Here is a 27,406-nt window from a genome sequence, read left to right on the forward strand (position 1 = left end):
AAGTATTTGTGAAGTGCATCTGAACAGGATCCAAACATTTTCCCTTTTAGTGGGAAAATGTTTTCACTTCCATTTGGAGCTGATAGTAAATAAAGGAAGTTAGCATTTCAGTCTTAAAAAATCAAGTCCAAATCTGGCCTGAGTTTTCAATGTTTATTGTTCAGTGAACCCCAAATTTGCCGTGTGCTGTAGTTTATAAAATCATTACGTGTTCCTTCAAGCAAAGCTTTGAAGTGAAAAATAGGCTATTAATAGAAGTGGAGTTTTAACTGTACTATAAACATTTACAATGAGTACAGGCAGCAGACGTTTCTGAGGCTACTAACAGTGCATTTCCCTTGTATTGGCTTAGGAGTACAGGACTTTATCTGTGCAGATGCTCTTGCTCCTCCTGTCCGTGGCATTCCAGCCCTGTGCAGGGTTCCTTGTCAGATCTGTTGTAAGTGACCTGAGCACAGCAGCCCCTGCATGCCCCTGTCTGAGCCCTGCTTCCCCACTGAGCACTCAGTTTCAATTCTAAACTAGATTCTTTCTCTTTTCCTCTCCTCTGTACCTCGCTATTCCTGTAGTGCCCTTTTCCAAAGTGTCCTCTTGGACCGCCTGGAAATTCCTTCGCTTTCTGATCTGTAAGAAACCACTTTGTTCCCATGGGCATGTTCAGCCTGGGAGGTCATGCATGATCCTCTGAGCATTCTGGCAGCAGAATGTGAAGGTGCAGTGTCCTCTGCTAAAATGTTGTTCATCATGGTGTCTCCTAATTTTCCATTCAGCTTCCAGACCAGCCAGCCTTGATAGTGGCAGGACATCCACTAGCAATAGCAATAACAATGCTTCACTCCATGAAGTCAAAGGTATGCTGGGGGTGAATTCACATCCGTGCTTCATTTCCATTCTTTTCTCTGTAAGATCATCTGTAGAGGTTCAGAGAACCCCCACAACCAAAAACCTCCCACTGCACAGCACAGCCTGTGCTTCCTTGAATGTTTCACAGCCTTCATTCCCCAGATTAGAAGCACAGCTATTTTATGGTTTTAGTCAATATTACAAAGGTGGTGTTAGTTTTGAAGTTACCAACTATTTTAAATCAAACCTAACCTGGATAACATTGTTGTCATAAGAAAAATAAGAATTCCCCCCCAAATTACTTTAAAAGCTTTTTAAGCTGAGAAGTTGCTCCTTTTTTTTTTCTCCAAGCATCCTCCTGCACTGCACTGCTGCTGTGAGCTGTGTGCTGTACAACTGCACCAAATGGCACATGTGATTCATGCTAGAAGCCTTTATATTTTGGTTTTAATAGATTATTAACATCCCTTGATTTATCAGTATTCTCTAAATTTCATGTGTTAAGAACCCTGATGTATTTTTGTATCTCATGGCTTTTTTAGCTGGAGACTGTTGTACAGACTAGACTAGAGCACTGCCAGCTCAAGACTTCATTTAATATCCATGGCTTGCATCTCTTAAATGGTGTCTGTTTGTCTGGAAATTTAAGAATAAATGCTAGCTGAATATTTCTAGTAGTTTATTTTATATCTGTTTGATTGCTCCCTTCTGTAAAAGATCCTTTGAGGTCCTCCTTGCCCCAGTGACTGTACAGGATTAGGCATTTCCACCATAAACAATTTACCTTGGTTCAAACTTAATTTCATTTCTTAGGAGTGACATTAAGCTGGAAATACTTGATTATCTGTCAGTATTTTTTAAGCAATTCATACTTCCTGACAAATAAAATGAACTGGTGGTGTGGAATTTATTTTGCATCTAGCACCATGTGCTTCCTCCAGGTCTCAGTTGTAACAAACTAGGAGTAACAGCAGGAATTTTTGGAGAAGCAGCATTCCTGAGTAGTTCTTGTTGGAGAAAACATTTTCTTTCCACTCAATCCTTTGTATTTCCTTTAATATTTAATTACCCTGTGTCTCTCAGTGATGCTGAATAAGAGTGGACCTGTCTCTTTAACCTCTTGGAATATATTATTATGTAGGTGGAGGCCCAGATTATAAGTGAAAGGTAGTTTTTATTTAAAAAAAAAAATCATGCCATGTCTGAAGAGCTGCAGAAGGTAAGTCAGGGCAGTGTAATTTTACAGAGTAAAAAATAACAACTGGGCTTTTTTTTTAGTCTTTTCAATAGAATGAATGCTAAGTGTATCTGGTAACATTCCAGGTTCCAGTGGGGTTATACAGGTTTGCAGCTTTTTGGTGTGTTTCTAATGGAAATGCTTACTGCCTTCCCCCAAAGCAGGTGCAGTGAACAGCCAGAGCAGGCCCCAGAGCCACAGCAGTGGGGAGTTCAGCCTGCTCCACGAGCACGAGGCCTGGTCCAGCAGCAGCAGCAGCCCCATCCAGTACCTGAAGGGCCACACCAGGTCCAGCCCCGTGCTCCAGCACAGGACGCCCGAGGCGCCCGAGAGTCGCGGCAAAGCCACCAAAACGGGCTCCCCTGGCAGTGAGGTGGTCACCCTGCAGCAGTTCCTGGAAGAAAGCAACAAGAGGAACTCCAGTGAGGTCAGTGGAAGAGTGTTTAACCACGCAGTGCCCCATCTGTGGGCTCAGAATTAATGCAAGGCACAGTGAGTAGAATTCCTTAAAGATTTCTTGGAGCTGTCGGTCACGCCTGCACTGAGAGGTCACAGGCACTGTCTCCTGATGCACTGTCTGGTTTCTCCAGCAGGAAATCTGTGGAGTTTTGCAGTTTGACCCTCTGTGGTCCCTGGGTTGGGTAGGAAGGTCAGCCTGTACTGACAAAGGTGTCCAGTGCGTGAGACACCAGAGCTCAGAGTGGGTTCACTCTTCTTCCAGTCCAGCAGCAGCTGCTGTCACATCTGTCCTGTATCAACCACAAGGAGGATGTTTGACTTCACTCCCTGAGGAGACTCCTGTCTGCTTCAGTATCATCTTCTTAACAGTACTGGGAAACAAAAAGTGACCTTGGAGCTTATTGAAATCTGAGAGGAGAAAGATGAAGGGAATGTTTCTGTGAATCAGTGTCAGTTTCTAAGAAGCCCCAGATCACCTCATCTCTGCTGGAAATCCAGGTTGTGCATCCCTGGTTCTTGAGCAGATCTGCCCAAAGTCCTGTAGGATATCATGCTGTAGGATAAAGCTAGCCAGTCACTGTGACTGGGGCCTCTCAGGAGTGGGGATCCAGGGTTGTCTGGGGCAGGTGACACAGATCTGGAGAAAATTTTGTGTTTTTTGGTTAGATACTTAACATGGTTCTCACTTGTGGTCTCCCTGAGAAGGATTTTTGGAGTTTAAGCACTAGACAATAGTCTTCTGGCAATAAGAAATAAAAAACCCCACCTAAGTCATCAAGCCAGGTCCACTGCTGTTCCCAAATTCCAGAGTCCCTTTTATAGCCTCACAGACACGTTCTGGGGGGAAGGGTATTCAAGCTTTCCAGTCTTCTGCCAGAGCATTTCCCTAATGCCTTTAGCTTAATTCTTCCCCAGTGGTCTGTGGTACGATTTTGAAAACAACTGCTGTCTTTCTTCACTGAGTCTGAATATTACTCACCTAAACTCCTAAGAAAAGGTAACAATTGCAATTTAGAAACGTCTGTTTTCTGTTTTTACAGATGAAGTCTGCAAGTGAAGAGAACCTTTTAGATGAAGTGATGAGGAGCTTGTCTGAGTCTGCGGAGCTGGCAGGGAGGGAAAAGCTGCGAAAGCAGCCGGCAGCTGGCTGTGGGATCGTGAGATCTCTGAGTGTCAGAAACACAGGGGATTTCTCAGATGGACGATCCCTCAAACCGGAGCAGCTGGTGAGGCCCAGCCTCCGGAAGGCTGAAGATGTCTACTTCAGCAGCTCTCCAATCAAATTCACCCCCGGCGCCCAGGGGAAGGCCCGGTCCGTGAAAGAAAAGATCCAAGCGACTGTGACCCAGCGACAATCCAGGGACTGCAACCCCTATGCCACCTTACCTCGTGCCAGCAGCGTGATTTCCACGGCAGAAGGAACCACCCGAAGGACGAGCATCCATGATTTTTTGTCTAAGGACAGTAGGCCGCCCGTGCCCGTGGATGCAGCCCCGGCTGACAGGAGCGCTCCGCCCAGCTCCAGTGAGTACTCGGCACTGCGGGTGTCCTCTCCTTGTGTTCACTGTGTGCCTGCCAGGGGGGAGCGTGGCCCGCAGGGCGAGGCAGCTCCCACGCTCGCTCCACGCCATGTAGGAGGTAACTCCGAGCTTGCCAAGCCTTCCAGGATGGAAAGGCCGGGTTGTCGTGAGAGGACTTTGCCAAGCGCGGGTGTGTTCTGGGATAAAGCCAGCGGATCTGGGAGTGGCGGTGCAGGGTCCTTCGCTGCGCCCCAGCCCTTCTTATCCCTCAACACCGAGTTAGTCAGCAATATCAGTGGATTGCCCCCAAGATCCTCCTCCAAAGCAGCTGACCAGGCAAACGTGTCGGCCTTTAGGTCAGTGCTGAGGAGCCAGGAGCAGCCTTGTGCTGCTCCAAAGGCTCAGGGTGACGCTCGGGCAGCTCTGACCGGGGACCCTGTCCCGGCCCCCGGCCCCGGCGAGGCCCAGTCCCCGCTGCTGGTCTCGGAAGATAACCAGACCCTGTGGTATGAGTATGGCTGTGTATGAAAGAAAGCTGTATTATTAAATATTTATGTCTAACATGCCATAAAGGTGTTCTCCATGTCCACTGGATGACAGAGGAAACTTCCCACCAATGAAGGAATCATTGCTGGTTTATCCGTGGGGTGGTTGTTCCCCGCGGACGGCGGCTGTGGACTGTGGCATGTTTGAATGTGGAATTGTAACCCCACCAAAGTCTGCATGAAACATTAATTGCACTGTGTATATTTTGCATGCCTTTATAATACAAGCTCTATTTTTATTTGTCACGCATTGCAAATATTTTGGTGTTTTCCTGTTGGTTACTGCTGCATGTTAAAGCAAGAGCATGCCCGGAACGGCGTAGGGAGCAGCATTCCTGGGACAAGGACAGCACTGGCAGTGCAGCTCAAGCTCTCAGGGCTATCAGTAATACACTGAATATCTACCTGGAGGGAAAAAAACCTTTTTTTCCCTCTTCTTTCAAAAATGAGGTACTAATGGTAAGAAGCACTTGGAGATAACTCAGTGTCTTCTTACCCTTTTCATTTATGCTGTGTCATGGCATAAATGCACAAGGAACAAGTGCCCAAAGTAATCCAAATAATTCAGTGCCTCTTAGTTTGCACAGTAAATATTAATTACTGTCGATACTGAATAATAAACACACAGACCATTCATAATCCCAAACAGAAATGATAATTCTTACAAAGAGGTGATAAATAGTTGCATGATACCCAGCACTTGTCATGAAAAAATGACCTTTTCCACCTTTTCCCTTTGGTCTGCTTTGTCTTTCCAGTGGTGGATACAAGTGTGGTGAAGTGTTTGGTTTTATCAGGGGTCAAATAACAGGCTCCTTGTGATGCATAGGAATAAAAAACTGTCTTGAGTATGGTGGAAATTCATTTTTTCTTGTCAATGGAAGTACCACTGATGTAATAAGAAACAAATGGTGTAAAAAAATAACAGAAAATGTTAAAGTAATGCAGTTAAATAAAAGAAAAAATAAAGTCGCTTGCAAGGTTATGGGAGGATATGAATACTTCAGCAAATAACTCCTTAAATTCCAGATGAGCAGCTAAAGAGAAATGTTGGAAAGTAATTAGTTAATGTGCCACTGTCTCTGCACATGCTTGAAACTTCTCAATGGTAAATTCAAAGAGAGTTTAAAATTGTATCAGATTTAAGCTATAATTACACTAGGCTTTGAACCATGAGCACTTCTTTGCAAGAGGACATTGTTATGGCAGTTGTGGGAGCTAAAATACATTATAAAAAATTTGAATGACAGTATAGCTAGAGGAAAAATAATTAAAATTGAAAAAATATATATATTGAAAAACGAGTGTCACATTCCATTTTGTACAAATGCATTTATTCTGCCAACAGTTTTGTGGCAGTCACAGAACCACTGTGTGGGCTGAACTTTTAATTCCTCAGTGCTTTATTAGTGAGGGGCAGTGAATCCATAACTCCCCAAGGAAAAGCAGCAGCTGTCCCATGTGGGATTCTGGATGGGCTCTGTTTTATATGGGATGAGAAGCCCTGCAGTTCAGGAGCAAGAGGAGGATATTGAATGTCTGTGGAGAGTAAAATGACTGATGGAGGGTGTGACACAGTCCTTCCCTCAGGTCTGTACCACTTATTATTATTGGGCTGACAAATCCTTTACTTCTCCCAGGACTAGGCACTGTCAGTTATTGCTGTGTTCCCTCTGAGCTATCTCAGCAGCAAAAGAATGAGAAATCTGAGCTATATAATCTCAATTTCACACGTTTACTCTCAGAGAGCAAGAGCAGTGTTCTGGTCTTGGGTTATGCATTTGACTTCTCTCCAGCTCATCTGCAGTTGTGTTGGGATTAGGTTGGAGGTGAAGAGCACCAGCATCCCAAGCAATGTGTGCACAAGGCAGAATTACAATCCTAGAGAGCCCTTAATACAAACTCATCCTGTGCTTCCAGGGTCTGGCTCTTCTTACCTGTGCCCTGCAGAGCCACTGGTCAGAACAAGGTGTGCAGCTGCTTTAATCAGCTCTGGCTGCAGAGGCCTTGAGTGTGGTGTTGCCTCCTCCTCTTGCTTAGGTTCTTAGACAGTCACACCTACAAACTTCCAGTATTGTCCTCAGCTTCCCTCTTAAACCCCAAGGGCTTTGGAATTGCCAAGCATGAGTGTCCTGGAGCACCAGTGTCTCCAGTCTGCTGCAGGTGGAGACTGAGCTCTCTGCACTGGTTTATAAATTGGCAAGGAATTGCATTTCAGTTCTGAGGAGAATCACTTGTTTTGTTTCACTGAGTTCAGCAGCAGCAGAATATTCTGCAAGAGAGAGTTTAATGGCTCTGAATAATGTCTTATCAACATTTGTTTGTTACATATGAAAAAAAAGAACATGTTGTCATGAACAGAAGGATTTTTTTGTCCTTCACTTTTTGGATGTTCGTGGATGTCTGTCTATGTTCAAGTAGTGGAAGGTTCCATGGAGTTCATTCCATCCCCAATCCCTGCTGCTCCTCAGCCACATGTGCAGGGCAGGATGGAACCCTTGCTCATTCCTTGGTTCCTGCTGCCTTGGGCAGTGCTAAGTTAGGACTTTGCATGATACTGATAAACACTAAATATGTGGCTGCTGCCCAGAAAGGTTTTGTTTTTCAGGCTCAGCTGTTTGCTCACAGTTGAGGTTTGCCTGGCTCAGGGTTTGCCTGGCTCAGGGTTTGCTTGATGCTTTGCTTTCAGTGACTGGTGAATTCAGATGCTGCATTTTGCATGTTCAGGCTGTTGCATGCAAAGACAGTTTTGTGCTTTGTGGAGCTGAATGTGAACGTTCCTGTCGTCGTGCAGCAGGTCAAAACACAGTGAAAGAAGTTCTCTGCTAGGGCCAGTCAGCTGTGATTGCACCTCAGTATTGCTTTTTATTTCCATTCATGCAGAAATGTAGGGTTGGTGTAGCTAAAGGTGACAAGTGGCTTTAGGAATAACACCTGGCTGTTGTAAATGCTGAGATGAATGTCAGTGAGTGTAGATGAGCAGGCACTTGCAGTGTATTTCTTCTGTCCCTCTCCTCTGTCCTTTCCTCCTAAAAACAACCAGAAAGTGTTTATGTATCCTTTTGCTCTCCTAATGAGTAGAATGTGTTTTAATGCATGAGGGGTTTTTTTCATGTCCTGATAAACACAATGAATAACCTGAAATGCTTTTCTCTGCAGATGTGGAAGCTATCCCAGAAAGCAGAAATTCAAAAAGCAGGTCTAGGGAGCAACAAAGCTCCTAATTCTATTACCCACTACCTGAGCTGTGGGCCAAGTGGTGAGTTTCCTGCCCAGCCTGTAAATGAGATGAATTTCATTTACAACAAACTAACAGCATTCCATCTCAGCCCCAGAGCACATTGCATTAACCAGATGTAAATCCTGCTTGCTTCCCTGGCTTCTCTCGCGCTCACTCCTTAGCCCAAGGCCGGTGGCTCTCCAGAGCTTCTTCCAGAGGCAGGGAACCTCACCCTGCTCAGCCTTTTGCCTGTAAAAATGACATTTATTTTTATTTTTCCAATCTCCTGAAGAAGAAAGTTCAAAGAAATCCCATTAAGAAATAATACTGCAGTCAGTTTTTTAGACAGGGACAGGTAAATCTGAAAGAACAGTTGAACAAAACTCCGAGTATTCAGTACCCCACGGAATCTGTCTTTTTATAAAGCTTGGTTTTGGTGTTCTGTCCTCTTCTCCACCTCCCTGAGCCCCTTTGGTGCATGCTGTTAGTGCTGTTAGTTACTGAACTCTGTGTGTTGTGCCTCTACACTTGAAGCTTTTTCTTACACTCTTTTCTCTTTCTGCCTTTTGACTGAACACAGAGAGAAAAGTGTCCTTCAGTATCTCAGTGTGAAGCCTTTATATCTGAAGTAACAAGACAGCGACTGTAGGAATCATTAATAAAAATTAAGGGAATTTTTTACATTCTTCGTGACTAGAGCAGGCAAGAAATAAAAACCTACCTACCTACCTTCCTTCCTTGAATCAAGGAGCTCTACTGGAGTCTACTGCCGAAAATGTGTAGATGGTCTTAGGAATTATTGCACATTGCACTGTTAAGATCTACTGAATAAAGGACAGTTCTCATCTCCCTAAGAACCAAGGATTTTAAGGTCTCAAGAATTACTCCAGGGGAAAAACAAAACAAAACAAAACTTCTTTCATCTTCTGTTTTTGAAATTAGCCACTGATTTGCTTAAGCTTCTGCTAATAATTAGCCAAAAAACCCCCAAAACTAGCAGTTTCTATTTACGTCTGTAAATCTAAAGGAAACGCTGTAGAATTTTGTTGAAATGGACTGTATATACAGATACAAAAACCTCACAGCTACTGGCACTTCACTGCCTTATTTGGTTAGCATAATCTGCATGAAATTGCTCTTAAGAAAGTTTATGCTGATTTTTGTTGCATACTGCAAGAGAAAAATTTGTTTACATCCGTGGAAAAGCTTGGTAACTAACAGAAGTGGGAGTCATGGGATAATGGTATTATAGAGACATTGTTTGTCCTTTGTGTTTTTCACATTCCCGAGTTACTCTGCATATATATGTTCAGATGTTTCTGACAGGAAATTGTCGGGTATGGTTTTTCTATAACTTTTATTTTAATATAAGGCTGTTTTCCACAAATGCCATTTCCAGGAAAGACTGTCTTATGATGTTTGTGTATTGACTAATTTTTTTTTTTTTTTTTTTTTTACTGTTTGTCTTTTGACATGAGCTGATTGTGGCTTAGGAGGTTTCTTGATGGCAAAAAGAAATGTAAATAATATCACATGCATTTTACAATCAGTTCCCTCTAAAGTTATCTTTTACTAGATACATTTTGTTCATTATTGATTTATATTAAAGTCAACAAACATTATTGGTACATTTGGTGGTCGCATATATTTGTCTGGAAAGATTTGCAGCGAGCTCAGAGAAAGTTGATGGGAACTGAGACCCAAAACGAGTTGTTCTATTTTATTAAAGCCAGTAAGCACATTCCTGTTCCTCATGTAAAGGGCTGAGTTCCCTGTGTCACCTCCGAGTGTCCAGCAGGCATAATGTCACCTGCAGCTTCCTCAGAAGGTGAGCTCCACTGCTGAAGGCAGTTCAACAGATTCAAAAGCTTGAAATCTTCTCAAAAAGGGGAAAAAAGAGGCATGGGCAATAAGCTTTAGAAGGGGAGATTTTCTGTTTGTTTTCTTGAAAATTAGTTTCTTCTGAAATTTTCTTTGTGGTAAAATGGGCTAAAAGATCTTTGGGCATAACGGGTATGACAGAAAATTCAAAGGCCATAAAGATCAGGAAAATCTCTTCATTCTGAATGACAGTGGGCTCATTTCAGGGCCTGGGTTCTCCTCACTCTCTGCTGACAGAGGACTGGTACAGCTCAAACCCCCCCAGCCCAGAACCATTTGTCAAGTTACTGTTACAGACCCAGGAGAGTGAAACTGCAGTGCCAAATGCTGCCAGGATCCCAGCTGAGTGGCTGTGTCTGGGGACTCTCACTGTCACTGCCATGACTCTGGCACACACTCCTGTGTGTGGAGCACTGCTGGGCACAGGGAAGTGCCCTCAGCACAGCTGGATGTGTCCTTTCCATCACGCAGGGATCCCCTCCCACTCCACTGACCAGCTCAGCTCTCTCAGCTGCCTGCTTTGCTTTGCAGAGAAGTTCCCTGGCACTCGAGCAGTCAGGTGGCTCTCTGTGCTCTGCCAATTCCCCTTTCCTTCTTTCTTTCTTAACCTTCCCAGTCTGTGCCCTTAAAGGGAAATAAAAAACCAAATTTAACCTGGGAGCAGCTTCTCAGTTCCTGCTGCTCCCAATGCCAGGGATGCACATGGCAGCTTTGTACCCCAGGGATCCCAACCCCAGCACTGCCAGTTCCAGGTTACAGAGGAGGTTCTCATGCCATACAATGTGTATGTTCTATTTACTTTTCTGATAGTCTCTGAAGATTTAGTAACATTCCCAGCACCTATTATTATTATCATAATTTCTAAATTTTGTCCAGGACATGATGCAGCCTAACAAAGGGAGCTCATGTGTGATTTTTTTAGGGGTAGCTGATGATGTATTTGTAAATAATGCTTTGATATTAATAAAACTGCCTTAAAGGAATGTACCAAGGTGTGAACCAGAACTTAAAAAGCTCTTATTTAAAACTGTAATTTCCTTTACATATTGATTTTTTTAATGTTTGCCATTGTATACATTTATTAATGATGTTATTAAAATGCCAAACCAAATAATTTTTATTCTTATTTTGTGTGTGTATATTTATACACACTTTTTTCTGGAAACTGATGTTACTGGAAGGGTATTGGTGTTGTGGTGATGTGTGCAGTGAGTATTTCTTCTGGAAGGAAACTGATAAAACTGTAGCAGAATTTTTCTGGGCCATGTGTAGTTTGTTCTGTGTGATTTGTGTAGAGCTGGGTAGCTTTTAACTGTACACTATTTTGATACTATTATTTAAAAAATATATATACACTGATTTCATAAGTAAATACGAAAAGAAATCATTCTAGATTTGCCAGGTGTAGTATTTGAAGCCTGGTAGTTATTTTTGCTGAGATGAGTCTCAGGATCCCTTCTGAGGATGAAGTTAAGTAACACTTTAGGCAGTGCAGATTCCAGGATTGTGCACATCCTTCAAACAATTTGTCACATTTAAAACATTCCAGATTTTAAAACTTTGCCAAATCTAATAGTTTTGGTTTTTTTTAATGATAAGGGATTTCAGGGTACCACAATAAAAAAAAACATTAGGGGTAGGGAGAGTGAATGGCAAAGAGAGAGCAGGGTAAATACTACTTTTAAAGACACATCCTAATGTATCAATGTGGAGCTAATTTAGTGTGCATCTGTCCATCCAGAGCTCATTCATCTACCCAGTATTCCTAAACACCAGATGTTCCCTTCAGTCTATAAAATCTCATGTATCTGGACATCTCTCTAGTACTCTTCCTACAGCTGCAGCATTTTTTGGTCACTTCTTTCCCACTGGACATGGCTCCCAGCATAGATGGGGTCAGTTTGTGTCTGTCAGAGCTGGAGAACCAGAACTGCTGGATGGTGAAAGGTTCTGTCACTCAGAGCTCCAAGAACAGGTACCAGATACTTCCAGATGAAGGAAACGTGGTAAGGCTGTGAGTGAAGGAACTTGCCTTACTGTAGATGATGATTTTTCCTACTCAGTTAATAGTAATTGTTCATTCACCCAAGATCACAAATGCTTTTACAAGTTTTTAATTTGTGCTCCTGTAGTTTTGGTTTCAGTTCATCCCAGCCTGTGCTGATGCTCTTGCCCTGGAGGCATTGTTTGTACTGACATTTTCCTTGGGCTGCATCCAAAAACCTTTACCCCCAGCACCCTCACATTCCATCCCTCACTCACTGCTCCCCTGCCTTTGGGCTTTGGGGGGGTGCTCATTGCCATGGGATGTTTACTGGATTTGAGGAAGTTTCTGCTGCTTCTGTCTTCAGCACACCATGATTGAAAAATGACAATCAAATGCATTTCCTGTAGTGTAGGTGAGTTGTTTTTTTAGGTAAAAAGAATAAAGTAGTAAGATATAAATGGGTGCAGGGACAGTCACTCTGTCCTGGGGGTATTGAAAGGTGTCCTGCAACTTGGAATTTGTTCTTTCCTAGTGATGTCAAGTTTAAACCTTCAAGGCCAGTCCCATGCCTGGGAAATTCTAGTTTTATCCACTTACTGATAAAGACTGTAGTAGTATTTTAATAATGCCTTTTCTACTTACTAGCTACTTAGTGGTAGATTGCAAAATGTCTTTTTAAGAACACTGTTAACCTAATAACTGAAAGGCAGTATTTTTTCTCACCAGATTATACACTACAAACTTACATAACTGAAACAAATGAAAAAGGAGTAAGCCATTTTTTTCAAGTTTTATTTGTAATGAGATTTTTCACCAGTTTTGCTCTACAAAAATCTATGAGTAGTAGAAGAAAAATGAACTTCCTCTATTTAATGTCTTCATCAAAGTCTACGATGATGGGGTCATGGCCTGTTGATCTCACAAACTTCAGGAAGTCATCGGGGCTTAAGCCCATGGTTGCAGAATTTGTCATTGGATGAAAATACACCTTTTCATGGCCCCCTTGGAGCAGGGCAGCGTCCAGCACCAGCCTCACATCTCCCTGGTCACAGAAGAGGGCGAGCGGCGTGGCACAGCCCTGACCCACTCGGAGCTTTTCCAGCATGGCATTCTCATCGGCAAATCTTAGGTTTCCACTTCCAACACCCAGTTTTTTACCAAGTTCGTTCAAATTGACCTGCCTGTTGTGCAGGACAGTCACCAGCCAGAACCCTTTCTTCTTTTTGTCTTTAAGAAACAGGTTTTTACTGTGACCTCCTTTCATGTGTTGGACGTGGGGCATCATTTCTTCAACAGTGAACACCTGGAAAACAGCAGCAGTGCCGTGTCAGACTCTATATGCCATTAGACTCCCGGTCGTGTGCTGGCAGGTATCTTTTGTTAAGTATTTAGAAAATGCTGAATGTTCTACTCGGCCTAAAAGCTGTACCCTTTTATGAAGGAATTTTAACAGAACATGAATAAAATGTGACGAACTGCTCCGGCACACTTTCAGAATCGTTTCTGTCCCGTGTGTACAGCAATGTCTCGCATTAAAGGCAGCGCCGGGAGCGCTCCGGTTTGCGGCTCCACACGCTTGGAATGACGTGGCTTGTAACTGGGAGCGAGCGAACAGAAGTTTGGAAAGCATCTTGGATGCCGCCGACTTCAAGAAAAAGAAGTGGGCGAGCCGCTTCTCAGACTACGGGGGAAAGGGGGTGGATCTGGAGGCAGAGTCAAAGCGACCAAAAAGCGCCACCAAACATCCTGCCAGGCCCTGCGAGACCTTCCTCACTGATCCTTCTGCTAAAACCGCGGGGGCAGGACCTCATCCCGCCCTGATCCCGCCGTGCCCCGCTGGCAGGGCGGGGGTTTATTGCAGGGTTTTAAGGAGGCTTCGTACCTGGGGGTGCTCGGCGGTGACGGTGGCGATGCCCAGGTCCCGCAGCCGCCGCTCCAGCGCCTCCCGCAGCTCGGCCGCCATCGCTCCCCGCTCCGCCCCGCTCCGCCCCCGGGCAGCGCCCTGCCCAAAGAACGGGCAAATCCATCAAAATTGCGCTCGTTTTTGCTGAGGGGCACCCCCCTGCGGATCGGGCCGTGCATATAATATGTCCCCGTCCCACCTGAGCCTCCCCTCCCGCACAGTTCAATTACACTTCGTGTTCCTTAATGCCATTTCCTTCCCAACTAGCGACACATCCAACTTCGGCACACATTCCCTGGGAACTGTATTTGGGTTAAATGTTGATTTCAAGCAGATATTTGTCTCCGTTTAACCTATTAATCCTTTGTACACGTTCTTACTCTAATTTAAGGTTCTGGTGTGCTCCTTACACACAGTTTTGCTGAAAACGCTGCTAGATAAGAAAGTTACGAAAAAATCAAAGCTAAAAAGAAAATCAAAATGCATGATACACCCTGTAAACAAAAACTGCATCATTTGTATTTTTTAAAATCAACCAATAATAATAATGAATTGCAACTAAGGGACAAAGCCAAACATTAATGGCCACACAGTTGGAAGATATTTCTACAACCCAAACCATCACCCCGACCTATGACATCAATAATTATTTGTTTCCAGTTGGCCCTTCAGAAAAACGGGCAGAAGAGACATGTGGATAAAATATGACCCCACGCTAATTCCCAGAGCACACAGCAGCACAGGAAGATTTCCAGGCACCATCCAGTGGAAGATCAGCTCAAAAAGCAGATTTGCAGTAAACTCTGATGAGTTTCACACGCTAAATCCATCTTTGCGTTAAAACATTTTTCAGGTCAGTCCCAAGATGTTGCCCTTATAGTGGCCCTTCCTTCCCAGCATGTCTTCTGTGCTAGAACACTGACTTTTAATGTGCTTTGCACAACCTTTGGGATTTAATATTTTACTTTTTTCTACTGTGATCTATTTTTGAGATTATTTTACCCGTGGAGAAGCACTCAAGGGCCCTGTGCATTCCAAGGTCTCAATACCTTCAAAATGCAGAATGGTTTTATTTTCAACATTCAGCATCATAAATGAGCAAATACTTGTAGGAAAGATACTGAGAGCAGCAAAGCACATAGTTACAGCTCTTGCAAACGTGTGTGAACTATCACAGGTCCCACATTAAGGGCAAAGAGCGTGAAATACACAGCTCAGACATGTAAAGGAAATTATGGTCATTATTTGTCAAATGGATCGCCACAGCATCAGCACTGTGCCGGGCAGGCCCCTGGGATTATCCCTGGGTTTTACAGCCAGCATTAACCAGGTAACATTAAGGATTTTTCACTTGTAGAGCTTCACCTTACATTTTTGTTTTCTCTACTCCATTTAGTGGCGCTATTTTAGACACGCCAAAGTAGAGATGACTTAAAAATCAGGCGCGTTAAAGCTTTAGAATGCATGTGGGTGGGGGAGGGCTTTGCAGAGAGGAAGCTGCTGTCTCCTGGCAGGAAGGAGTAAAACAAATTTAAGTGTGTACATAGATAAATAGATGTTTTAAAAAAATAAATTTCAAAACCCTAGAATGGGCATAATAAACTCAAAAAATCCCTGTCCCCTGACGGGCTCCGTGTCCCGCCTCCGCTGAGGGCATTTCCCGCCTTCCGTGAGGCGAGGCCCCGCCCCACTCCGCGCAGCCCCTGGGGCGCAGCTGCGCCTGCGCGGTTCCCTCGCGTCCCCTCTCAGCGCATGCGCAGGGAGCGGCGCGCCGGGCGTGAGGCACGGAGGGGTCGCGGAGCCCTTTCCCCTCCTTCCCTTCCCTCTTTTCCTCCCTCATCCCTTCCTTCATTCCTCGGGCTGTCAAGGCCGGCACCCGGGGGCTCGGAGAAAGGCGCTGATCCCCCGGGGAGAGCGGGCTGCAGCTGACAGGTATTAACTAGCCAGAGCCATGGGCAGGAGAGCAGCAGGAGCGGGAATGGCGCTCCTCCGGCCCGGGAGCCGGGAAGGGTTTTCCGCAGGCAGAGTCTGGCGTGGGATTCGCTGCTGTGAGCTGGGCCAGTGCCGCCTTGACCTTGTGTTGTTTGTGTGTGTGTATGCGCAGCGTCTTGTGGCAGCTCCGCGGCTCCCTCGCCTTTACCGATTCAGCCCCTCTACGGTTCTCTTTAGGGTTAAAAACCCCACCAAAACACCGGGGTTTGGTAGTTAAGTTTGTCAAGTGCTCGCTTGCTGCAGGAGTCAGGGTGCGAGGGAGGTTTTAAAGGGCCCGCAGCCGTTCGGGAGGAAGCGAGAGCGTTCCCTGCCTTTGGGAGGGTGGCACAAGGACACCTGCGAGTGCGGACATGGAAGGGACAGAGAGTCCAACCCCGAGCAGGACAGAATCACAGAACAGTTTGGGTTGGAAGGGACCTTAAAGACCTGCTGCACCCCCTGCCATGGGCAGCAACACCTTCCAGTATCCCAGGGAGCCCCGTCCAAGCTGGCCTTGGACACTTCCAGGGGTGTGCCAGCCACAGGGGACCCTGTGCCAGTGCAGAATAGGCAGCTCTGGGCAACAGGAGAAACTCAGGGTGTTGTACAGCATAATTGCCAAAACGACTCAAACCAAAGTTAAGATGGTTAAAACAAGATGTGGGATGATCTGACAGAAGCTTTTGCTCATCCAGGACTTAGCCTCACTGGAGGTCTCTGACCACACCTCAGCACTGGTGTCACTGCCGTGCTATGGTCTTTCAGTGGTGCTTTTATCTTTAAATGCTCAGGTAAAGGGCATTTTTCAGGTGTGTTTTGCTGGCTTAGAGAGGTTGGTTAATTCTGTCAGTATAGCATGAGGAGTGCAAATGTGAGGTTTTTGTAGGAGACGTCAAAGAACCTGCAGTGGGGGAATTAATAGTTTTTATAAGAGACCAGATGAAGAAGATGGAGAAAGATGAAAGATCTGTAAGCTCTTAGTAGATCCATGTGTCTGCAATAGAGAAGCGGGAAGAGGTGAAGTGCAGAAGGAAATGGAAAAACTGGAACAGTGCCTAAACAGTTTCATTTTGCCAGTGTTAAAAAGCCTGTTTGGAAACATAACATTTGTGCCTTGTGTTCCTGTACATTTTGTCCTGAGAAGGAGGATCTTTGGGCCTCGAGGCTGACCTCAGTGTGTGCTTTGTGCTTGCAGTGGGGAAATGAACCAAGGGTTGCTGTTGAGGTTTGAAAATCTGGTGCAGCTCCGTGGTGCCTGCCAGCAGCTGCGTGCCCTGTCCTCCAGGAAAGTTTGTGGAGCACGATGGACGCCTGTGGAGTTGTCTGCACATCCCATGGGCTCCCTCCCTCTGCATCCACAGCTCTGGCCAAAACACAGATTAATCAGTGCTGCCTTAGCACAGTGCAGACATCTAGCCACAAAGGAGGTAATTAAGGACATCCAGTAATTCCTGGGTTTGTGTGGGAAGTTCAAGAGCTCAGTTTGAACATTTTAATGAAAAAGGAAAAAAAGCACTTTATTAATGAGTATAGAGAAGTTGTTATAAATCTATAAAACAAAATGTACTTTATGTATCATTTTTTGCCATTCTCTCTCAAATACTGACTTAGACCAGTAGCATCATGAATTTTTGCTGACACTGGAGGAAATTATTACAAACAAAAATGGAAATGGTTTTATTGGCTTTTGTCCTTGTTCTGAAAAATTAAAAATGCAAAAAGATTAAGGGTAGTGTGCTATACATTTGAAATGTTCATTATGATGTGTTAACTCATTTGTTAATTGTAATTAATTGGTGTTATAGTAAAGAAGATGTGTTTACCTCATATGGCTTGAGAACATTGTCTTTTTAATACTGTTTTTGTTATTTCTTAGTTTATATTCCTGTGTATTTGTCTAATTCCATGTAGGAGACAAAAAAGAAGAAAAAGAAGATTCCCCTGACAAAAGGTGAAGTGGAGATAAGGCAGAAGATGACTGTGGAGGAACTGGCACAAGCTATGGGCAAAGACATAGGTGAGAGCCTGCTTTGGGGTCAGAAACAGCAACATTTGTCACAGCCCTTCCACCAGTGGGAAAGGCAAAGGTGTCCTCCATGGCCTGAGTGGTTGTAGATCCATCCCAAAGGAAATGTTAAGAGACACAGTGCAGACTAAAGAGAAAAGAAGTCGGGCCATCCAAAAGACCAGGCCAGACCAGGCCATGTCTGTCTGTCCTCTCCAGCAGAAAGGCCTCAGATCCATGCAGGCTGCTCCTTGTGACTGTGCTTCCCAGGGGCTCAGTTATTCCAGAAGGAAAATGCTGCACCCTGCTCTGTCAGAGCGGGACCCCTGTGAGTTAAGAACTTGAGGCTAAAGAGCTTCAGCCCAAAATCCAGAGTAGGAATAGGAATCTTGGGTTCAGGAGCAATTTGTGTTTCATTAGAACAGCCCTTTGATTCACTGGGAGAGGCATGACTTGTCTGGAATTGCTCCCTGTAACAATTTTTGACTACTGTGATATGTTCTGTGTTTCTAGAACCAAAGAAAGCAGCATGTGATCAGATTTATCAAATTTCTTTCCTCCTTGAATCACTCCTTTGCTCTTTGCCTTAGATGAGCTTCAGTTGTTTTCTCTTTTGGAATTATTGGAAAATTAAGCCATGAATATCTGAGTGGAAAATAAGATTCTAGCAGCCAACAGAGTAGTAATTTTCAGTAAATCTGCAAAAAGTTCTTCTCTGCAAGTATGTAGATTAATGGCAACTTCTAGATAAATCTAACTAAAGGAAAACTGCTTGGTGAATAATACTTAGTAGCACAAAGAAAATAATAGAAAATTCTGATGAAGTGGGTTGGTTTTTTTTGTCCCACATGTTTTTATGGATGTAATTGTAAATGTGTTTATGTTTGCTGCAGATCATATTTATGAAGTGCTGCTGTACACAAATATTAACCTTGATTCAGTAGAACCAGATTCCATCTTGAGTGAAGACCACATCAAGATGATTGTGCAAAAATCAGGAATGAAGTATAAATCAGCAAAACTGAAAGAGGAAAAGGAAAGAAAAAACACAGATGCTGTCAAGAGGCAAGTTGTGAGCTGCTCTTTTTGGCTCTTTTTATTCTATTCCTTTCTGCAGGTGTTTGGGGAGGAGGCAGCCTGGACTGTGTGGCATCGAGTGCTGTGTTGGGTGTGGCCCAGGGAATTTTTTTTGGCTTTACAAGCCCTGTTTTTGCTGCAATTGCAGACCTCCTGCAGACCCAGCAGTACTGACCCCACGGCCCCCAGTTGTCACCATTCTGGGACACGTGGATCATGGCAAGACAACCCTGCTGGACAGCCTGCGGAAAACCCAGGTGGCGGCGATGGAAGCAGGAGGCATCACACAACACATTGGAGCTTTTATTGGTATGATCCAAGTCCACCTGCTCAGGTGTTACACAATTTCCTCTCCATCTCACACAGCAGGCTGACTTGCTGCCAGTTCACTGGGGGAAAAAAGTTGCCACATAAATGGTGAGAAAGGAAACTATAACATAAAATGTCTGTTGCTGATAACTGTCCTGACTATGTACATAGAGCTTTGAAATTAATTGCCTGCACAAGTTGACATTCGACTATTTTGGGTTATGGAAGATCCCAGGACACTTCCTTGTTCCTGAGGATTTAACAGCACCGTTAACAGTCATGCCAACAATTCCTGACTGCCTAAAACATGTCATTATTATTAAAATGCCCTTAAAGGGGTGATGCTTGATCTACAGCACATCAAATAAAGCTGGCTGAAATGCTGATGTTAAGCTGTTGCATTTGCTTACAGTGCACGTGCCTTCTGGGGAAAAGATCACCTTCCTCGACACTCCTGGCCACGCAGCCTTTTCAGCCATGCGGGCGAGGGGCACCAATGTCACCGACATTGTCATTCTGGTGGTGGCAGCAGAGGATGGAGTGATGCAGCAAACCATAGAGTCCATCCAGCACGCCAAAAATGCAGGAGGTACAGAGGGGGGGGCTTTGGGAACCTTGCTTTTACCTCTCAAAAAAGCCTGCTTGGACTGGAATCCACAGAACCTGGAAGTGACTGTCCTAATCCCATTCATCATTCCCTGTGATGTTTGAAAATGTCCTGAATATTGCAGTAATACAAAAAGATCCTAAAATACTAATATTTAGCAAGACAGGGGTTCATTGTTTGGGGTTTTTTTACCTTCTCTACATGGGTAACTCCGGCAGCTTCCTCCTGGTAGCTCAGATCTTGATGGCTGCTCAGGGAAGAGTAAGATGATCTGTTCTAAGTGGCCATAACTTGCTCTAACCTTTTCTAGCAGCTGTGATGGTAGCAGCAGGTTTTGGTTAGGTTGGTGCTGAGTTTATGTGTTCTCTTTTTAGTTCCTCTTATCCTGGCCATTAATAAATGTGACAAACCTGAAGCTGATCCTGAAAGAGTAAAGAAGGAATTGCTGGCTCACGATGTGGTGTGTGAAGAGTTTGGAGGTGATGTTCAGGCTGTAAATATTTCTGCCCTCAAGGTAAGAGAAAAATGATGCTGTTCATGGATGTCTAATATGTGCAGAGAAATGCATTTTTATTTGACAGCTGGAAAATAAAATGGTTCTCTTCCTGGTATTTGATATCTTGCCATGAGCTCAGTGCTACTGGCTCTTGCCAGAATTACTTGAAACACACTGAAATGTATTTTGAGGCTCAAACTTCCAGCAAGCAATCATATCTCATTTTTCTGCTGGTAATTCAGTCCATCAGGTTTGTGTCTGATGTCTGGAAGTCTTTCCTGGGTGTTGAATGTCATCACATTTCAGTGGGAGAATTTGGCACTGGGGGTTAAACTTCTGATCCCACTTTGCTTGGGAGCTTCCTTTATTCTGCGTGTTTTTGTGTGGTTTTATGCAGGGGGAAAACCTGATGGTTTTGGCAGAGGCAACTGTAGCTCTGGCAGAGATGTTGGAACTGAAGGCAGATGCCACGGGGCTGGTGGAGGGGACAATCATTGAGTCTCGGAAAGACAAAGGGAAAGGGTGAGTCAAGTGCCACCTCTGCAGCTTCAGGGAAGCACTTGGTGACAGCACAGACACACTGGGCAGGGACCTGTGCCTCAGTAAGTAGAGGCAGAACACTTCCTTTGCAGTGTTCCTAGTCAGAGCCTTGAAATACTACTCTGCAACACTAGAGGTTAGAAACTGATGGGGCAAAATTCATCACATCCCTGAAATGAAAATCCTGTAACAGGAAATCGTTTCAAATGGTAAAACCTAAGTGGTTTTTAAAATGTCTTTTAAAAAGTAAGAATAATGAAGTTAACAGTCAATACATACAAAGCTCTTGACAAGTTTTATGTAACATGACATTCTACCCTTAAGTATTTTAGTCCATTGGCAGAGTGTGTGAGCAAGGTGTGTTCTGCCCTCTTTAAAAATGAACTGAACTCTACAAGGTTGTTGGGATGTGTTGTTTGGGGTTGGAGGTTTTTTTGGTGGAGGTTCACTTAATGTGTAAAATCATCCTGTTGCTGGGTTCACAAATGTCAGATTTTGGCTTGATCTGCAGAAATGAAGAGTACAGTGCAGATTTTAGGGCTTTTTAACTCACTGAAACATTTGATGAGTGCTCTAGTAAATCATCACAGGAATTTTCTGCCTGTGATGGATCACAAATCCATTCTGGTTGTGTTGTGCCTACACTGGCTGTGAAGACAGGGAGAAACATCACTTGAATTTTGTCTGTTATTTTTCTCCTCTGCTCTTCACCAGTCCACTCACCACAGCCATCATCCAGAGAGGAACTCTGAGGAAAGGCTGTGTTCTGGTTGCAGGGAAGACCTGGGCAAAAGTGCGGTTCCTGTTCGATGAGAATGGCAAAGCTGTGGATGCAGCCTCACCAGGCATCCCCGTGGAAATCATGGGCTGGAAGGAATGCCCTTCAGCAGGAGATGAAATCCTTGAAGTAGAGTCTGAGGTACACAAAGAACTCTTCAGTGAAAAGCTCACACTGCTGCAAGGATGGGAAGGAGCTGAGTAACAAAATAAGTGAGAGCTTTTAATCACCTGGATAATCCCATGAAAGGTCGAGCGTGGGGATTAAGGGACCTGGGCTAGATGATCTGGAAGAGGAATGAGGGTTTGCATTCTGCCTCTTTCTTTTCCACCTTTCCCCTGCTAGACTGTCCTCATCTCCACTGGAACAATCCAGTACTTGAGGAGATCAGTGTTTTAATTTGAGAAAGGCATAATTCTTGCCCGACAAAAAGAAAATGCATAAAATACAGCTTGAAATAGGTGTTGTGAGTGCTGGAAAAACACCACATGAAAGAATGAACAATAATTCTCTTCTGCAATGAAGAGATACTTTAAAAATAGGCCTTGAGTCATGTGGTAGCTCAGGGAAGAAAAGCTCTTGTCTCATTCTCTGCCATCTGTGCAGCAAAACTGTAGTTAAAAGTGAAGGAAAATGAGTGAGCCTGTAGAGAGGATGTGAAAGGATGAAATTGCAGCATTTTGAAGCAGTGCTTTAAAGGTAATGTTTCTGTCTTCCTGCCCAGCAAAGGGCACAGGAAGTTGTGGCTTGGAGAGCCTATGTTGAACAACAGGAGAAGATGAAGAAGGATCTGGAAGTTATTGAAGCAAAGCAAAAGGAACACAGGTTGGAATATGAGAAGCAGCAGCAGAAGCTGGCCCACCTGACCTGGAGACAGAGGAAGGCAGTGCTGTACAAGGCCAGTAAGCACCTGATGTTCTCAAGGCCTAAGGAGAGAACAGAGATGGATGAAAACACACTCTCATTAATAGTTAAAGGTGCTGTCCCTGTCTGTGTGCTGCTCCTTTGGTTCTGTGCTTCTCGAATGCTCTGTCTGAAACAGAGCTCTAAACTAAACACAGCTTCTGTTACCAAAAGTTTGATCAGTTTAAAACTTACTGAACTCCCATAAGAGCAGGGGCATCAGAAAACATCCACTGGTCAGGAGGATGTGCTGCCAGCAGGGCCAACAGGAAAACTTAACATGCTCAATGCACTTACCCAGGGGCTCCTGAGAAAACCCATACATAACCCTATATATGTCAAAAAAGTCCCAAGCTATTAGTGTTTGGCATCAGCAAAATAGAGGAGAATAACAAAATAACAATTGTGTTCAAGTGGGATAGGAGGAACTTGGTTTTACCTCATTTTGTGAGACTCAAGCAGTGACTGTAGTTGAAAACCTGCAAACTTGACCTGACAGTGACAGCAGATGTAGAGCCTCTGGACCTTCCGTATTTATCCAGTTTAGTTTTGGAATTCACAGACTTTTTGGATGTGTTTTGACATATTACTCAAAATATAGTGACAGATGTCAGAAGACTTTCTGTTGCACAGCGTGGTGTTGACATTAGTTGTGATTCTGTGTCTCTGACTAACACAAAGCCAGCAGTACTTTCATTTATCCATGCAGGTGATGTGGATGGATCTGTTGAAGCTATTCTGAACATTCTGGACAGCTATGATTGTGAGGATGAATGCAAACTAGACATTGTCTACTTTGGAATGGGAGATATCAGTGAAAATGATATCAGCCTTGCTGAAGCGTTTAATGGTGGGTGTCTCAAATTCATTTTACAGTTTTCAAATTCTGACTTACTGAAATGCATAGGCCTCAGCCAGGTTTTATTTTCTCAATAATTAGCAGCATCAATAAGATAAATTTTTGTGAATGTTGAAAATGCTTCCTTGAACATCAGACCAGTACAGAAGGGGAGGCTCAAAGTCTCACAGAAATGGAAAGACTCTGGAAAAGCTCTTGCCAGAAGTTCAGTTGTTAAGGTTAAACTCTGGCTCTTCACTCAGGCTGTTTTATGATGCTCACACAGGGCAAAGCTAGAAAAGCAGGTTAGAAAATAATTTTCTCTTTGCTCAGGGAGGCACCTGGATCTAGGACTGAGTCAGTTGTTGCTGTTCATACCCCATAATTCTCATTGCTGCAGAGAGTGAGGTCACTGCACGTGCCACAGGTGGGCAAGAATCAGCTAGAATTCACTTCTGGCTTTATTTGCACAACCTAGTTGGTTTTCCAGCCCAGAAAGATAGATCTGTGTCCTTTACATGAGCTCTGTGTGTTATTTTCTGCTTTGATACCTCTAGTTCTGTCATCAGGGACCTTCTGTGGGCTTTTTGGGGCTATTCATTTTGATAGGTTTGTAGCAGTCCATGAGCCATAGCAGGGGAGGCAAATGGTCTCCCCTTAAAAGAGAAGCAGGAATAAAATGTACCCTGTGCTGCAGAATTTCACTTTCACTGTTCAAAGGCTCATCCCGTGCAGTCATCACTTGACAGTTCTTTCATTTTTCAGGTGTAATATTTGGATTCAGTGTGAAAGCCAATGAAAGTATCAAAAAGCTGGCTGATAAAAAGGGAATAAAAATTAAACTTCACAACATTATCTACAAACTTATAGAAGACTTGAAGGATGAGCTGAACAGCAGGCTGCCCCCAACTGTGGTGGAGACTACAGTGGGTGAGTTTTCATTGATACATTTTTGCCTCAAAACATGGCAAATTCTACACTCCTAGAAAAATACACCCTGCTTCTACCTCGTGCCTTGTTATTCCTGTGGACTTCAACTTTAGTTTTTATTTTAGGGGAAGCTTCAGTTCTTGACACCTTCTCTGTCACAGTAGGAAAAAACAAAATTCCAGTGGCTGGATGCAGAGTGCACAAGGGGCTGCTGGACAGAAAAATGAAGTTTAAGCTAATCCGTAACAGGGATGTTATTTGGAAAGGTGAGTGGAATTGCCACAAAACGTGGATTTGTGCTTAGTATTTTTAGATCTTGCCAGTTCCCTGGGATGTCAGTGCAAAGGATCCTGGTGAAATCCTGAATTCTGTCCAGGATGGAGAGGAATGCCACCACATGCCAGTGGGTTGTTCGCAGACCTTTTCCCAACCACCCATGCTGGCAGGCGAGTAGGAGCATCACAGGCTCTACCTGCCACAAGGACCTGCTGTCTGACTGCCCTTAACATCCCTACATTTTCCTGCTTCCCCTGTGGAGCCACAAAGTGAAACATTAATCCTGCAAGAAGGGCAGACCAAACCACTGCTCTGCTGCTGGTGGCCTCTCTTTCATGCATTTTCTCTTTGTAGGATGTCTGTCATCACTGAAGCACCATAAAGATGATGTCCAGATAATAAAAACAGGAATGGATTGTGGATTGAGTTTGGACAAAAATCTGGAGTTCAGTATTGGAGATGAAATTATCTGTTATGAAGAAAAAGAAGTTCAACAGACAACTTCCTGGGACCCAGGATTTTAAAGACATTTTAACATGTGGACACTAAATGACATAGATTATGATCGTGGCTGGCCTTTAACTCTTAACATTAAATGAACTTTCAGAGATGCACAGCAGCTGTTCTTCACATCAAGCACTTCAGATACATTTTATATCTGAAATGTTCTGCTCTTCTATCATGTCAAGCAACCTGCCCTCACTGGAACATGGGATAAACCACTTGAATAACTGCAAGCACTTCAAGTGTATAAAACCAGCACAGTAAAATATTTTTGATGACTATCTCTTGGTTCCAAATTAGCTGAGCCATCTCCTCCCTCCCCACCCAGTGCTGCTGTGCAGTATTTCAGTGTGTTGACTGCATTTTGTCACCAGGATTCCTGGTCACCCCACTCTAGCACTGACCCACTGAGGACCTCTGAAGTTGCTATTTTTCCACATCAGAACTGTCTCACGTTAAAGAGAACACTTTTAAGGTTAGCTTGAGTGTTGGCTTTCTTCTTTTTACAACTGGTACCCAATATTCTCTAAATCTAAGTGCTGCTTCAGCTTTACACTCAGTATTTCACCCTAGCTGGCTGGCAGCACCCCAGATTTTTCTCACTGATCAGCAGAGAGGAAACGCAGCGCCACAGAAAGAAATCCCTCAGCCGTACAGAAGTTCAGATTTTTATTGTCTGGTACATTTACTTGTCTTCTGGCTTATTGAAGCAGTATGTCAGACAGCACTTGCCACAGTAGTGCCTGTCAAAGTGGCTGGCCATGAAGACTCCAGCCCCACACTCCTCCGAGGGGCACTCCCGGCGCAGGCGGCTGATCTTGCCATTCTCATCCACCTGGGAAGGACAAACAGACACTGGCTCACACACACACTCCTCCTTTTAGCAACAATAATCATTTTGAGTATTTTCCATTGGCATAACAGTTTCTGTAACAGCAACTACACCAAACTTCTTGAGGGACATGTCAGAAGTGCCCAACTGCAACAGGTCATTTGTCTTTTGTTTAGCACATGGGATATTTACAAGTAGAAGGAGTTTAAATATTAAATACACCAGAATCTGTGCAGACCAGTCACAGGCTCCACACCCTCCCTGCTGAGATTCCATCAGGTTCCTCCCCAAATTCTTTCTACTTACCTTGTAGTACTTGAGCACTGCAAGCTTAACCTTCTTTCTCTTATGCTTGTTCTTCTTGGGAGTCGTGTAAGACTTCTTCTTCCTTTTCTTAGCACCACCACGAAGTCTTAGCACCAGGTGAAGGGTTGATTCCTGTTTGTAAAGCACATGAAACAGACTCAAAATGCTTTCTCAAGGAAACTGCAGCATTTAAATAGGCCTCTTCCTTCTACCTAGAGAAAGTACATCTCGAGTGCCAAGCACATAGGAAAGCTCTGAAAGCTTATTTGCTGGTAAGGTGGCATCCCAAGCTCCCAGCATCAACACTACTCCAATCCCTTTATTTGGTTGAATTTATTAGAAATATTTCTCAATCCCAACAGCAAAGATCAGTCAGCTCTGCCCGTGCCAGCTCCAGGCTGCCTTTCCAACTCACCTTCTGAATGTTGTAGTCGGACAGTGTGCGTCCATCCTCCAGCTGCTTCCCAGCGAAGATCAGCCGCTGCTGATCCGGAGGGATGCCTAATGGTGACAGAAATCAGGAATAAAAGAGGGACGTGAGCTACAGCATGCTGTAATAAAATCAAGATTGCTGTAGGGAATTATATCTGTAATATACACATCACTGCACAAAAGCAGAGAACAGAATAATGTATGTAACATATACTGACTGATACCAATATATTATAGTCAATAAGTGCCTTTAGAACTTACCCTCCTTATCCTGGATCTTCGCTTTTACATTTTCTATAGTATCAGAAGGTTCAACCTAGTACGAAACAGAACAACAGAATCAAACCGCGCTGCACATTTTAATTAGCCCAGCAAGGCCGAATACCACGAGGTACTCCCGGCACAGGCCCGGTGCTGCCACGGCCATTCCGGGCCTCACCTCGCGGTCGGAACAGCCCGAGGCAGCGCACGGCCGCGATTCCCGACACATCCCGGGCTCTCCCGGCGCATCCCGCTGCCTGCCGGCACATCCCCGCCTTCCGGAGCACCGGCAGGCACGGGCGGCGCGGCGCGGCGGTGGAGGCTCACCTCGAGGGTGATGGTTTTCCCCGTGAGGGTCTTCACGAAGATCTGCATGGTGAGGCGAGCAGGGGGGACGGCGGGGCCGGAGCGCGGGCTGCCCGCGCTGCTCGCGGAATGGCGGCGGCGGCCCGAGAGAACGCCGCGCCCGCACGCACGGGGTTTCCGTGCGTGCCGCAGGGGGGGTGTGGGGCGCGCTGGGACTACGGCTCCCGGCATGCCCTGCCAGCGGCGGCCGCGGCCGTGCCTGCTGGGAGATGTAGTCCCGGCGCGGGAGGAGTGGGCGGGAACTGCGGCTCCCACAGTGCATCGCGGTGGCCGCCGTGAGGGGAGGAGGAGGAGCCGCCATGACGAGTCAGGCGGGGCCGCCGTGACGAGTCAGGAGGAGCCGCCGTGAGAGGAGAAGGAGGAGCCGCCGTGACGGGTGA

General features: G+C 44.8%; 4 protein-coding genes across 11 annotated transcripts in view; 2 read left to right on the forward strand and 2 right to left on the reverse strand.

Moving 5' to 3' along the window:
- The window catches only part of CCDC88A (coiled-coil domain containing 88A), a 71,337-nt gene extending 60,518 nt beyond the window's left edge, over window positions 1-10,819 (forward strand). For 4 of the 8 annotated variants that reach the window (XM_050972179.1, XM_050972180.1, XM_050972178.1 and 1 more), the window contains 3 exons: window positions 771-851; window positions 2,242-2,507; window positions 3,580-5,455. In XM_050972179.1, coding sequence (XP_050828136.1) covers window positions 771-851; window positions 2,242-2,507; window positions 3,580-4,587 — 1,355 coding nt within the window. In that variant the 3' untranslated portion in view covers window positions 4,588-5,455. Of the gene's footprint in view, window positions 1-770; window positions 852-2,241; window positions 2,508-3,579; window positions 5,456-7,763; window positions 7,864-8,404 lie in introns of those variants that run through there. The other 4 variants (XM_050972185.1, XM_050972186.1, XM_050972182.1 and 1 more) reach the window with 3 other exon arrangements.
- On the reverse strand, window positions 9,259-13,676 carry LOC103819249 (prolyl-tRNA synthetase associated domain-containing protein 1-like). Its single transcript, XM_009093722.4, has 2 exons — window positions 13,575-13,676; window positions 9,259-12,995 (listed from the first exon to the last, which is right to left on the reverse strand). Exons 1-2 carry the CDS (start codon window positions 13,653-13,655, stop codon window positions 12,558-12,560), a joined length of 519 nt encoding a protein of 172 aa, XP_009091970.1. The 5' UTR covers window positions 13,656-13,676; the 3' UTR covers window positions 9,259-12,557.
- Window positions 13,677-15,338: 1,662 nt separating this feature from the next.
- MTIF2 (mitochondrial translational initiation factor 2) lies at window positions 15,339-25,110 on the forward strand. Its single transcript, XM_009093724.4, has 14 exons — window positions 15,339-15,527; window positions 16,762-16,993; window positions 17,478-17,583; window positions 18,465-18,636; window positions 18,797-18,957; window positions 19,370-19,546; window positions 19,939-20,078; window positions 20,458-20,582; window positions 21,315-21,519; window positions 22,103-22,355; window positions 22,991-23,131; window positions 23,885-24,049; window positions 24,175-24,315; window positions 24,680-25,110. The coding sequence occupies exons 2-14, from the start codon at window positions 16,769-16,771 to the stop codon at window positions 24,847-24,849; spliced, it is 2,181 nt and encodes a 726-aa protein (XP_009091972.2). The 5' UTR covers window positions 15,339-15,527; window positions 16,762-16,768; the 3' UTR covers window positions 24,850-25,110.
- Window positions 25,111-25,481: 371 nt separating this feature from the next.
- On the reverse strand, window positions 25,482-27,153 carry RPS27A (ribosomal protein S27a). The gene is made up of 5 exons (XM_009093725.4): window positions 26,988-27,153; window positions 26,661-26,715; window positions 26,383-26,468; window positions 25,968-26,099; window positions 25,482-25,664 (listed from the first exon to the last, which is right to left on the reverse strand). Exons 1-5 carry the CDS (start codon window positions 27,033-27,035, stop codon window positions 25,515-25,517), a joined length of 471 nt encoding a protein of 156 aa, XP_009091973.1. The 5' UTR covers window positions 27,036-27,153; the 3' UTR covers window positions 25,482-25,514.
- Between the last annotated feature and the right edge of the window lie 253 nt (window positions 27,154-27,406).

Source organism: Serinus canaria, chromosome 3 (assembly GCF_022539315.1).
Source record: "Serinus canaria isolate serCan28SL12 chromosome 3, serCan2020, whole genome shotgun sequence".
NCBI classification, from domain to species: domain Eukaryota; kingdom Metazoa; phylum Chordata; class Aves; order Passeriformes; family Fringillidae; genus Serinus; species Serinus canaria.

Coding starts and splice junctions, on each gene's coding strand:
- LOC103819249 (XM_009093722.4), bottom strand. CDS start 13,655: ATGGCGGCCGAGCTGCGGGAGGCGCTGGAGCGGCGGCTGCGGGACCTG. Junction 12,996..13,574: donor TCACCGCCGAGCACCCCCAG/GTACGAAGCCTC, acceptor GCTGTTTTCCAG/GTGTTCACTGTTGAAGAAAT.
- MTIF2 (XM_009093724.4), top strand. CDS start 16,769: ATGAACCAAGGGTTGCTGTTGAGGTTTGAAAATCTGGTGCAGCTCCGT. Junction 18,958..19,369: donor ACACATTGGAGCTTTTATTG/GTATGATCCAAG, acceptor ATTTGCTTACAG/TGCACGTGCCTTCTGGGGAA. Junction 20,583..21,314: donor CGGAAAGACAAAGGGAAAGG/GTGAGTCAAGTG, acceptor GCTCTTCACCAG/TCCACTCACCACAGCCATCA.
- RPS27A (XM_009093725.4), bottom strand. CDS start 27,035: ATGCAGATCTTCGTGAAGACCCTCACGGGGAAAACCATCACCCTCGAG. Junction 26,469..26,660: donor GAAGATCCAGGATAAGGAGG/GTAAGTTCTAAA, acceptor TGTCACCATTAG/GCATCCCTCCGGATCAGCAG. Junction 25,665..25,967: donor CAGTGCTCAAGTACTACAAG/GTAAGTAGAAAG, acceptor TGTCCTTCCCAG/GTGGATGAGAATGGCAAGAT.